The 12,128-nt window shown below is 43.8% G+C and overlaps 1 protein-coding gene across 2 annotated transcripts in view; it reads left to right on the forward strand.

Moving 5' to 3' along the window:
• NUDT9 (nudix hydrolase 9) overlaps nt 1-9,334 on the forward strand; it is a 38,783-nt gene extending 29,449 nt beyond the window's left edge. Inside the window, exons 1-8 of one of the 2 annotated variants that reach the window (XM_075421238.1) lie at nt 182-580; nt 2,325-2,561; nt 3,437-3,532; nt 4,325-4,411; nt 5,734-5,845; nt 6,266-6,412; nt 6,661-6,745; nt 8,719-9,334. In XM_075421238.1, coding sequence (XP_075277353.1) covers nt 192-580; nt 2,325-2,561; nt 3,437-3,532; nt 4,325-4,411; nt 5,734-5,845; nt 6,266-6,412; nt 6,661-6,745; nt 8,719-8,894 — 1,329 coding nt within the window. In that variant the 5' untranslated portion in view covers nt 182-191 and the 3' untranslated portion in view covers nt 8,895-9,334. Of the gene's footprint in view, nt 1-181; nt 581-2,324; nt 2,562-3,436; nt 3,533-4,324; nt 4,412-5,733; nt 5,846-6,265; nt 6,413-6,660; nt 6,746-8,718 lie in introns of those variants that run through there. The other variant, XM_075421239.1, reaches the window with a different exon arrangement.
• Nucleotides 9,335-12,128: the final 2,794 nt, after the last annotated feature.

The raw sequence follows: 12,128 nt of genomic DNA on the forward strand, positions 1-12,128 counted from the left end.
CTCCCTGAACCGCGGTGACAGCGACCGCCGGGCCCGGGGCACGAGGGGCGGCGCCCGCCGACGTCCGGGCCGGCCGCGCCCCCCAGGGGCGCCGCAGCCAACGAGAGAGGGGCGCTCGCGGAGGGGGCGGGCCCATGGGAGGGGAAGAGTCGGTGGGCCGGGCGCGCTGGCGACGGGTGCTGCTGCGCCCAATGAGAGGCGAGCTTGTACAGAGGGCCGGCGGCGGCCGGGAGCGGCGGCCGTGGGGCGGGGGGAGCGGCGGCCTGGCCCGGCCCGGCGGGTGCTTTGGGGGCGCCGGCGGGTCCCTGCCAGGGGCCCGGTGCGGGGCGGTAGCTGGGAGCGGGCCGTGCCGCCGCTGGTCCAGAGCCCGCATCTGGGCCCCGGCTGCGCCCTGCGGAGCTGAGGCGGGGGTTGCTCCTACCGCGGTGGTGTCGGTGGCGTCGTCGATGCGGCTTCTCGCCCGCGCCCTTCGTTTGGCGACGGTGCCCGGTTTCGCTGGAACAGTCGCCGTGGTTTCTTTTGCTGTTGCGCTGTCCACCCCGCCTGCCCGGTGTGTTCTGCAACACCGTCCGCCTGTCAGGTACCGTGGCCTGTTGGTGGCGCAGCGCGGCGGAGCCCGGGCTGGGGCTGGTTCTCCTGAGCCGGAGCCTGCCGGGGTCAGTGGCCCTACTGGAGTGGTGCCCGGTTATCGAGGGCGCAGCCACCTCCTCGCGGGGCCAGGTCTCGGGGCTGCCTTGCCATCCCCTGCCAGCGGAGCGGGAGCTTGGCACGGATGTGCTGTGTGGCCGAGGGCTTCTCTTCTGGACGTGGCAGAGTTAAAAGTCAGGCTGTTCTTTAAATTTATGCAGTTACTGAAAAATATAAAAGTCATGTAGTACTGACCTGCGTGTGGAGTTTGGCGCGCTGTCAAGTACGCTCCTCCCCCCATCCCTGCTCAAGATTTTATGAGCCTTAAGTGATTTGAGAGTTGAATTTTGCTCTTGAGAACATCACCTCAGCACTGTTGCTGTGACCAATCAATTCTCAATTTCAACGTGAAACAGAACCGGTACTCCTTGATGCACCTGGAGATTTCATAGCATGAGTAAGGAGTTTAAAACTGGAATCGCTGTTTTTGAAAAAGCCTGGCCTGTTCTGCTAGCTACGTGCTAATATTCACACCTGAGTTCAAATAGCAGGGTTAATTCTTAATGTAAGAGTTACTTTTTTCTTTTATCTGAAACTCACTGGTCCCATCATCACCTTGGTTGGGTGCTAAGCTGTTAAAACCTGGATGCAGTTTTGCAGAGGAGATGTATTTCCTTATATGCTGGAAGTGATTATTGATTAAAAAAAAAAAGTGACTTGTTTTTAGAGTACTATTGTGGTTATAGCCACTTGCTGAGCTTTGAGCTGCTTATACTTTTAGAGTATATATACTATTACTCTTAGAGTATAGTATATATACTCTAAAAATATATATATACTATTAGAGTAATAGCATTTAAAAGAAATATAAAATGAAGTCTTAGAGTAATCCTCTTTATTTTTGCAGTAAAAAAAAATTTGAGTAGAGGAAGGCTGCTTTGTTTGTTGAAGGAAGTCTGTATGGAGTTTTTAAGAGCTGGTGATCAGGCACTGTAACCCAATGTGCTGTTAAATATTTTGTTGTTTACTGGTCTTTCAGCTCCCAAAAACTTGTAGCAAAAGGAAATCATTAGAGTCTCAAGTTGGGTTTTTTTTTCTTTTAACTTAACTAGTTGGATAGTTCTAGCCTTCTTTGAAAAGCAAGGTATGTGTTTTCCTACTCGGTATCGCACAAAATGATGTTTTGGTGGTCACAGCAACTTGTAGAGCTGTGTCTCTCAGGCTTTTTGATACTTCATTCTTGCTCTTACCTGGTCTGCCACGGGATGTGAGAGCAGGACTCTTAAGGCTGAGCTGGTTTGATAAAATGCCCACATAGAGATTTAATGCTCAAGCAGGCCTTCCTGCTGCATTTATGGTAGTTATCTTTGAGGTGTTCCTTGTGTATGACTAATGACTGGTCAGTGTTCCACGCGGTCTGGAATGGCAGTTCTAGTTCCTAGTCATGCTATGAAGTCTTCATGTGTGTCTAGCAGAGTACTCTTCTGCTTCAAGAAGCTGAAGGTAAAATGCAGAATGTGTTGGTCCAGGCATACATTTGCATGATGTCTGAAAGAAGCAATAATGTATTACTGAGAGCTGTTTTGTGGAAGAAGCCTGATCTGTTATGCTTGCTATAACATACTATGCGGATCTGGGATTAAGAACAGGGTTAAAGCCTAATGAATGAGGTGCTTTTTGTGTTTGTTTTCTTTCAGTAATTCATCTGCAAACTGTTGGTCCTGTCTTCATCCTGTAAACATGTTCGACAGTTGTAATGTTAAGTTCTACCACAGCAAAGCTCTCACCTCCCCGTATCCAGGATCACGTGTTGAACGTAGCCAAGTTCCTGAAGATAAAGTGGGCTGGCTGATTGAGTGGAAAGATTATAATCCTGTGGAGTACACTGCAATGTCTGTTTTGGCTGGACCCATTTGGGCAGATCCCCAAATCGAGTGAGTCGAAACTGTGGCTCTTTTCTCCTGTGAACATGGAGGCAGGAAATAGTGATCAGCTGAGTTACTAAGATCATCGCCTTAAGTGACATGTGACTCTACAGCGATGGTTGAAAGTCAAGACCTAGAAAAATGGTGATTAGACAACTGGGTTGGTTTGGGTTGGCTGTGAAGGTCTTTGACATAATTTTACTGAGCTGGTGACTGAGATAAGAGTAGTGTTAACTGGAATAATGGACAGCTGTTGATGCTGTGTAGTGCTGCTTTTCTGTTTTGTGACCCAAGTAAAAATCTAATTCTCCTTAAGAATTTGGGAGAACATTTTTGTAATGTACTTGTTTGTTCGTGGATTGAATGCAAGATGAGACAAAGAATTAAAGTGGAGTTGTAGTTCTTGAGTTGAGTGCTCTGACTCAGGAAATGCGACAGGTTGAATGCATGACTAATTCTTTTTTTGTGAGTGTATGCATTCATTTTTATTGAGTCAGTGAATGTGTTCTCCTCTCAAGGAATGCTGTATGCTTCTTGGCTAGAAAGTTAGATGTGTGCATCTAGTGTAACTTGTGATAATGTGAAATGGTGATTCCTTTGTATGCACATCTGTGTAGAAAGCTTGAGGTGTCAACCTTACCTTCCTTGTTTCCCATTGCTGTGTGAACATGTGCTTCTATTTGCACTTAATTTGGTTTAATATCCTATAGAAAAGGGAGGGCCTGCAACTTGAGTTCTGGTAAAAACTGCTTATTGGCCAAAGGAGTGTTGCTGATCTGGTGGCTGAGTGTTGCCGATCTGGTGGCTGGCCTTCAAGCTTTTGTGGGGCAGCGGGGTGTTTTGTGTTTTATAACTGATCTCTTAAATTATTGTTTTCCACACAGTGATAAAGGTTTTTCTCCTAAATTCAATGAGAGAGATGGGGAAGTGGAGAGGAGGAGCCTCAATAGTGTGTATGTGGTTGAAAATGGGAGGCCCCGGTGAGTGTTTTTGTTTGTTTACATATTCATTTCAGTAGTGTAGTTTCAGAGCTCTTACAGGTCTATCAGTCTTGATACGTGGTACATGCTAGAACAAAATGAAGATGGTCTCCCCTAGAGACAGGAAAAATGCTACCTTAGGGCCAGAGACTTCTTTCTGGAAAAACGTTGTGGCAGAGAGGCACTAAAAGATTAGCCAGTGTTACCGCAGTAGAGGGTTGTGGTGCCACTGGAGTCAGAGGAGGTCTAACACTGTTAGTAATAGAGTCTGTTGAATTAGTTGTTCCGACAGTTTGACCAGATGCTGGGCTCTGAATTTTTTGTGCCACTTGTGTGCTGCAGAAGATTGTTTCCTTCCACTGACAAATCCTGACATAGCACAGATGCATAATATCTCCTGATAATTTCTTTTCTTTCTGCCATTTGTACATAAATGAATGCTCTGTGCATCTGTAGTCTTGAAAAGTAGATTCCATTTTCAGACAAGGTTGTGTGCACAGTGACAGTAATGCTTGGTCACGAGTATCTTAGGACACAAGATCTGGGAAACGACAAAGCCATTTTGTGTATTTCCTTTCCCTGTACTGTCCAACACAAGGAGAGGTTGATCAAGGAGAAAACGATGCTTTGTTTCTCTTGCTCTTTAAAGCATATGGTGTCACCAAATGTATGTTGCTATCCTTTCCTTTGTTGTCATTTAATCTTCTTTAAGGCTCCTTTTTTAGGATACTTGGAGCACATGTTGAATGTGGGGAAGTAAATATGTTTAATGTACTGTGCCACTTATTTCAGAAATCCCGTGGGAAGGACTGGCCTCACAGGAAGAGGATTGTTAGGGCGCTGGGGACCAAACCATGCTGCTGATCCTATTGTAACTAGGTAAGGGACAGGTGACTGAAAGGTGCCCTGCAGTAGAGAAAAATCCATGCATTTTGTGTTTTCTGTGCAGCTCTGGACAGGTTATTGTGTTTCACAGGCCTTGCGTGTGTGTTCCTCTATATGTAAGCCTTTTCAGATATGGGTATCTAAATGGAGATATATATAGACATGTGGACCATGAATTTTGTAATTTTTAGTCTTTGTCTCTGGAAAAGAAGAAGGACTCGGTGCTAATGACAAGCAATTGCTTCTGAAATGCTGAGGAAGCAATTTAAAAGAAAAAAAAGGGAAGCGCAGTGCAACAGAAATACATTATACAAATAATCTTCAGTAACGAATGTAAAAAGTGATAAGATTACATGATACTTTGCTGTATGTGTAATATGCCAAAAGACCTCAGATGAAGCATGTTAAATTGCAGGAATAGGGTTTTCTGTCATAATGACTCAACTGCAAAAAAAAAAGCAGTTTTCCTGCTTTTGCTCTGTAAGAAATACTAACTTGGCCTAGTGTATTATGGGAGGAGGTGAGGTTGGAGTCTTTTTTTTTTTCTTGTCAGTGCGTGCTCTGTCATAATGGTGCCTTTGCCAGCAGGATCTGTGTGTACATGCTAACTATTTTACACAAAGAAAGCATTCAGAAAAGAGTGCATAATTAACAAAGGTGCAAGCTAGGAAGTGCCATGCTGAAGGCAGAACCATTGTAAAAATTATCGTAATACATTTTACTTTTTCCCCTTTTCAGAAGGCTGCCAACGCTACTGAGTTGTTTTACCTTGAAAATAAAAGGAGTGCTGTTTTTATTTTGTCTTTGTTTAGATTGCTTTTTGCTTTAGCTATTGGTAGTTCTTAGTAATTCTTTACTGAAGGTAATGGTGGGTATTTATAGCCTTGTGCTGGTGCTGGGTGAGCAGTTCAGAGGTGTTGCAGCCTGCATGTGTGTTCTGCTTTAGCCGAGGGCATGCTGATCCCCCGTTACGGACAGGCCCGAGGGCGTATCAGTGAGCGTTGCGGCTGGTGGGATGTGCTGGACATAGCTCTCAAAGGAGCTGCTGCTGTCAGCGTGGCTGCAGAAATGTGGCTCTTGGGCAGCTTCTGCCTGTTTGGCTGGGGAAGACAGTTGATGGAGCTGTGCAAAAACCTCAAGTGTTTTGCCCTTGGCTGGGATCTTGCGGGACGGCATCCGTCAGACCCCACCATCACTGTTCTTTCTTTGCTTTGTTTGCCCCTGTATAGGGCACAGCATGGGCACCTTGCTGTTCCTCTCGCAGGCCCTTGTGTGAAGAAGCAGCAAGGCATGTTCTTGTTTGTCATTTGCTGCAGGTGGAAGAAGGACAGAAGTGGCAATAAAGTTGCTCATCCAGTTACTGGCAAAAACATCTTACAGTTTGTAGCTATCAAGAGGAGAGACTTCGGAGAGTGGGCCATTCCAGGGGTAAGAGCAAAACTCCAGAGACAGTAGACATTTTTCTGCTGGTAAGGCTACAAGGCGATAACTGACGTGTGCATGACAGAAGTGTGCTTTTTGATGAATGACCTCATGTTGCAGAGGTGAGGAGGGGTGCTCCTTAAACTAACTTTGCCCAGGCATCAGCTGGTATGCCTTCTCCTGTTTCTGCGTTGCAAGGCAATATTCGTATTTAATTCTGAGCATGTCTTTTGCTTAATGCAGGTACAGTTTATCTTTTGAAGGTTGTGAAGGATGTGCGTGCTTGCTCTTTACAACTAAATGTAAAGTTCTTCCCATGTCCAGAGTATGATGCAGTGGGGGTAATATACTAAGAGCCAGTCAAAAGTGAGTGAAAACAAATGGAATCTGAGGGATAGTCACCTTTTTTCTTCCCCCCCTGCTAAGGGGATGGTGGACCCAGGGGAGAAGATTAGCGCTACCCTGAAGCGAGAATTTGAGGAGGAGGCCTTGAACTCCTTGCAGAAATCGTCTGAGGAGAAAGCGGAATTGGAGAAGCAACTCCAAAAGCTGTTCAGCCAGGAACACTTTGTGGTGAGCTCCGTGTCTCTTGTGATACCCTCTTGAACTATGCATATAACTTGCCGCTGCTTGGAACTTGAAAAAGTGTAGCTAAAGTGAAAATAAGCTGTGATGCTCGGGTTGTCGTGGTGTAGGAAATGGAAGAGACTTTTGAAAATTCTGCAAGGTCAAATGTATCGGAGGGAAAGAAAAAATCTTCTTACTGATTCCACTGTGCTTGTTGTGACACCGAGCTTGTTTCGCTTTGTTCGGGCGCTTAGGTGTACAAAGGATATGTGGATGACCCTCGTAACACTGATAATGCATGGATGGAGACGGAGGCAGTGAACTATCACGATGAAACTGGTGGGTGTCTCCACATGCTCTCTTAGTTGCCTTTTACTCTGTGTATTGATTTGAAATTGGGGCATATGTTGGGCTGAGATTAGCAATGAAATTGGGGCAGCATGCAAATCAGATGTAAAATATTGGACTAAAACCAATGCGCGTGAGGGTGTCTTGTCTCCCAAGATGTTCAGCCGTAATAGGTAGTTGTCATTCCCCTTTGGTTTCTGTCAGTCTTGAAATGAGGAACATACAGACATTGCATGAAAATTTATTCATTTATTAGCTAGTTCTAAGCTATGGACCGTGTGCCTTTGTATGGAGATTGAACATCAAACTAGGGTTCCTTCTTGTCACTGTATTTATCTTGAATTTGTTTAATTTCCCTTTTTAATGCGTCTGGGATGGAAGACTTATTTATTGCACTGGTGTTGTAATTGCTCCGAGACCTTTTATCTCGGTTACTCAGAGTAGTTGTTGGACCTTATTTTACTTCTACAGATCAGTAGGAATGGGCATATGTTGCTAGTTCTTAGACTGATCTGTTATCTTGGATTCTCATCTCTCACCTTTTAAGATAAATCAATCCAGTTAGGTGTCTCTGACTTGTTCAAGTCAGAGACTTCATATAGTGACATTTCCACTGTGTTTTGGGTAGTAGATACCAGTCGTGAAGTTTCATGTGTTACTGGTCCTTGATTTATCAGCCCTCAGAAACAGTGAAGCTACTGTTCCTTTGGTCTTTGTTTCTAATATGCATTTTGTAATACTTTTTATAAGCATTTCTGTGGTGGTTGTCTGAAGTCCTTTTGGGAGTAAGAAACTTTGGAGAGCAATTCAGAAGCCTTGCTGCATCCATCCTTAAGTACTGTTTTTGATTTTTGGGGCCTTTAGTAAAACTTTAATTATTCTGGTTTTCCATAAGCATGTATAAGTTTCAGAATTCAGTTTGTCCTGTGGTATAGTACCTGAGAATGTGATGCTGTGAAAAACCAGAGTTGAAGACTCAATAGTCAGAGGGCTATTAAGCAGGTATTCTTTATTACAGTGCCGGGCACATGAGGGATCTCTCCTCCAAACGTGCGCACCAAACACCCTGTCATTTCAGGTCAAATACAATCACAGTATACCTATTCATTATATTTCTGAGAAATGCTTAGCATATTAATGATTTTCCCAAGAACTAATTAGCATATGTCAATGTCTTTCATGCATGTCTGTTAATGTGCTCAGGTGGTCTTTGGGGATCCTAAGGTGAAGGCGTATACTCCTCATCACAGTGTCCACTGGTTGACCTCTGCTTCTGCGCAAACTCAGTCCTAAGACCAGTATACCGTGTCCTTCCAGGTTGTTTTGCTCCGGTCTTGTTGCCCTGTTGGTGCCTCTTTATTTCTGTGGCTTGGTGCATCTGCCCTCCCAAGGTTGAGCTGTCTAGGGTAGAATTATTTAGGAGCCTCTCTATCTTAGAGCTTTCCTGTTTTCTCAAAACAGCAAGTCGAGTTTGTCTAAGTAGTGTTATTGAGGAGCCTCTCTATCTTAGAGCTTTCCTGTCTTCTCAAAACAGCAAGGATCTACTTTAGTTTAGTTACAATCACTCTGGTAAGTGGAAATTTTACATTTACGGGTATCAAAAGGAAGCAGTCAAATGTTAGCCAAACAAAAATCAAGGCAGAGGGGTTGGCCAAACTTACAGTAGTCAGTACCTGTTGTCATAATGATTTCTAGTAACTTGTTGTGCTGCTGGTGGTACGCTAGGAGTGGTGACAAGGAGTTAACACCACCTCTGCCACTCAGATTTGCCTTATAATAGAGCAAGTGTGAAATAGGTTTCTGTCACAGAACTGATGAGCACCTTCATTGGTTTATCTCTGAGAAGCAGTTGAAGGCTGCTGCCTGTGAAGGAGCCATGTGGAAAGGCAGAGCTGATCAGAAGTGAGAAGAAAAAGCAGGAAAGAGGAGGCTATATTATGTCCTAACTCTTGTTTTGTGAACAGGTGAGACACTGGATAATTTGCCTCTGGAAGCAGGTGATGATGCTGGAATGGTGAAGTGGGTTGACATCAATGAGAAGCTCAAGCTGTATGCAAGTCATAGCTACTTCATTAAGCTTGTGACCGAGAAACGGGGAGCCCACTGGAGTGAGGATCCTGGTCCTGAGTGCCATGGGTGATATAAATGAGGAAGCGATGGACACCAAGGAGAGAAGATGTTTTCTGGCTTTGTCCTTGTTAATGGAAATTTGGTGAAAATTCCATGAAATTCAGCTGGCAAGACCACTTGGCAGTCATAAATAGAGACTTTTTCAGAGACTTCAGGTTGCTGCTTTGGATTTCTCAGCTAGTATGAAATGATATGAATGTGGAGCTGTTACCTTGTTTTGCTTTCCTGTCTTCATTATTTGCAGCTATTTCAGTATCTGCAGATTTGCCTGACAACACTGGGCTTCCATGATTGTAGTTCAGAGGCTGTTCCCTTTAGCTCTGTATTTTTGCACTGATTTCTTGTGAGAGTATGAATCCTTAAGGGATGCGAGACTTGTAGGAGGATAACCTAAATAATGACTTAAGTGCTACATAATAAAGTGAAGTTGTTCCGAGTCATTTCACTTAACATGTCTTTTCAGTGATTTTTCTGTTTTGAGATTCTAGTTTTCACATTTAATTGCTTTCTAGCTTACAGTATGGATGGTATTCGCATCTGAATGTCTGACAGTGCCTCTGTCTAAAAATATAGCTCTTGGAGTATATAACCTGATGACACATTTTGGAGCTGGATTTCGAGGTTCTTCTCTTCCCACTGCTTATGGCAGTACAGCTGTTGGGGGGATTGAACCATTAGCAGGATCATTGGAAAGAGCAGCCTTGAAGTGTAATCTTGTACATTGTGGTATTTTTTTTTTCAGTTTAGCTAGTGTGAGTAACTTGCAGTCAGGAGGCTGATGTGGGCCTTCGGTGGCACTTATGCTGATAACAAGAGCTGCACAGCAGTTGCTGACATTTCTCCATGTGGTGTTAATCAAGGGATAATTGTGGTTAATTGTGTAATAGTATCAAGAGTTGATGACAGTAACAGCTAAAAGTTGTGGTTGAGACCTGGGGAGGGGATCTTAATGAATTTTGAGCCATGTATTGAAGTAGGGTGGTGGCAAATGTCAGGTCTGGTATTGCCTTGTGTAACAGTACTGTGACATGCTCGTGGATTCTTGAGACTGTTGGCTGCACCTGATTTAACTAATAATGATTTTAGGTCTTGCTCCTTTTCAACACCAACCCTATGTCCCGGTTAGCTAATGATATCTGGAGGACTTGGGCATTTATATGGGGAATCCTGGGAGTCTTGTAGAGTTATTAGTATATTCCTTTCAATGGAAAAAGTAATACTAAGAGTTATTGGTTTTTCTTTCAATCCTTGCTCACCTCTTTCTGCACATTTAATTTCTTCTGTGGTCTTACTAAAATGGCATAAATGCTTTCTGTTGCAGTAGAAGCTTCCATAGACTTGGTTTACAAAGAAGTCTTTCTTCAAATCATAGGTAAGATTTAGTGGCTGCTTAGGCAGGAACAATTTTGATTTCCTCAGCATAGTGTGGAGACTGAGCAACATCTGGTAGGGCCAGATCAAGACCTGACAGAACCTGTGAAACTCGGAATGGACAAAAGGCATAGCCAGCTTCAGGAGTTCCCTTCCTTTTCCACTCCTGGTCTTTGGAAACAGGATCACTGAAATGACTTGGGTGTATTTTTTCTTATGAAGACAACTAGGAAATTCAATGCTGGACATTTATTCAAGCTTAACAAGTAATCAGGCACGGTTTGAGAGCTGTGCACTATAACACACGCTGGCTTCAGAGGTGGGCATGTGAAACAGGACTTGGTTGTTACTTACCTTCAGTTTCCATTGCACTGGTGAGACAAATTGAGAAGGAGCTGTAGGAAGTTGAAGATTATTGTCATGGTTTCAAGCAGGGTGTCAATAAACTGAGTGACGCTCTATTAAGCCTCACCCTCCCACCACGGGAAGGGAAAAGGAGGAAAAGGGAGAGACTTACAAATTGAATATAAGAAGTTTTACTAATATTACTAATAATATTAATAAGAGAAATAAAACAAAATATACAAAACTGACACTGAGTTTCCTGGAGTTGGGTCCCGCCACAGCTGCCGGGCAGCACCAGGAAGCCCTGCAGTGGCCTCGGCAGCAGACAGGAACTAGACTCGGGAGTGCACCGATCGGAATCTGGATCAGGATCGCAGGCAGGGCAACGAGCAGGGTCCTCTTCAGCAGGTGGACATGGATGAGGAGAGCGAGACCCTTGTGATCGCCCAGCTTTAAACTGAGTATGACGTGCATGGCATGGAATATCGCGTTGGTCCATATTGGGTCACCCTTCCTGTCCGCCCCTCTCTGCAAGTGTGACCCTTTACGACTCCTCACTTGTGAGACCTAAGAGATCTGTTGGTGACCTTGGCTGCTATAGTGCTAATTATAAACAGAGGCCTTTTTCTGCATTCCTTTCCTACCGTTAGCTCAGTGTAACCATAAACATCAGGTGTTATCAGCTTTGGAGCGGACAGTGGCTGTAAAATACGCAGCCAGCTTCAGAAAAACGCAGTTACTTGGAAGAACTTGCTGTAAGGAAGATTCACTACAAGAGAATCGGTTCTGTTTTAACCAAAACTAGGACAATTATCTAGAGGCAACAGTGTTTCATAGGAGACATCCATAGTTTTCCAGGTATCTGCAGAGTAAAGAAGAGAATGGCAGGTTAGAATTAATAGCAGTTAATTACTTCAATGTGCAATTAATATGTTATGCAGAGCAGGCCCTTAGCAGTGTAGCTGGGTTTTGAAAGCATGACCACAAGAGCAGACCTTTCTTAATTCCATGGGAGGTGAATGTGCAGGTCGTGGCTGAGAACAAGGGTGACTGTACTTTGCCATGTCAAAATAGCATGATTTTCTTTTCTTGAATGTTACTGTTTACATATGAAGTGCTTAACAATGTACAGTACTAAAGATGAAAACAGGAGAAAATAATTTCAATTCTGAGACTACCATAGTCAAGAGATAGAAAAACTGCACTCTTTCCATAGCCGATGTGTTATTCCTGGAAAGCAAAATTTCTGTAAAGAATCTTTTCACTCCTCATCAGTCTTGTGTTAAAGCCTTTTTTTGATGGGCTAAGTGGACTTGGCTATAAGTTTTTTTGATTGTCATGTTTCCAGTAAAGCTTTCTGTTTGACAGTTTTCAGTTGGGGTGTGTAGTCTTAAAAGGTATGCTGTGTAGAATGCAGTTACTTTGTGTATCCAAGTACCTTACTAATCAGGTGTTGATGCTTACTTGTGTACTGAAATGTATTGCACAATTACAATACTGAAAGTTTATAAGTAAACAAATGTAGTGG

Source organism: Opisthocomus hoazin, chromosome 5 (genome assembly GCF_030867145.1).
Source record: "Opisthocomus hoazin isolate bOpiHoa1 chromosome 5, bOpiHoa1.hap1, whole genome shotgun sequence".
NCBI classification, from domain to species: Eukaryota; Metazoa; Chordata; class Aves; order Opisthocomiformes; family Opisthocomidae; genus Opisthocomus; species Opisthocomus hoazin.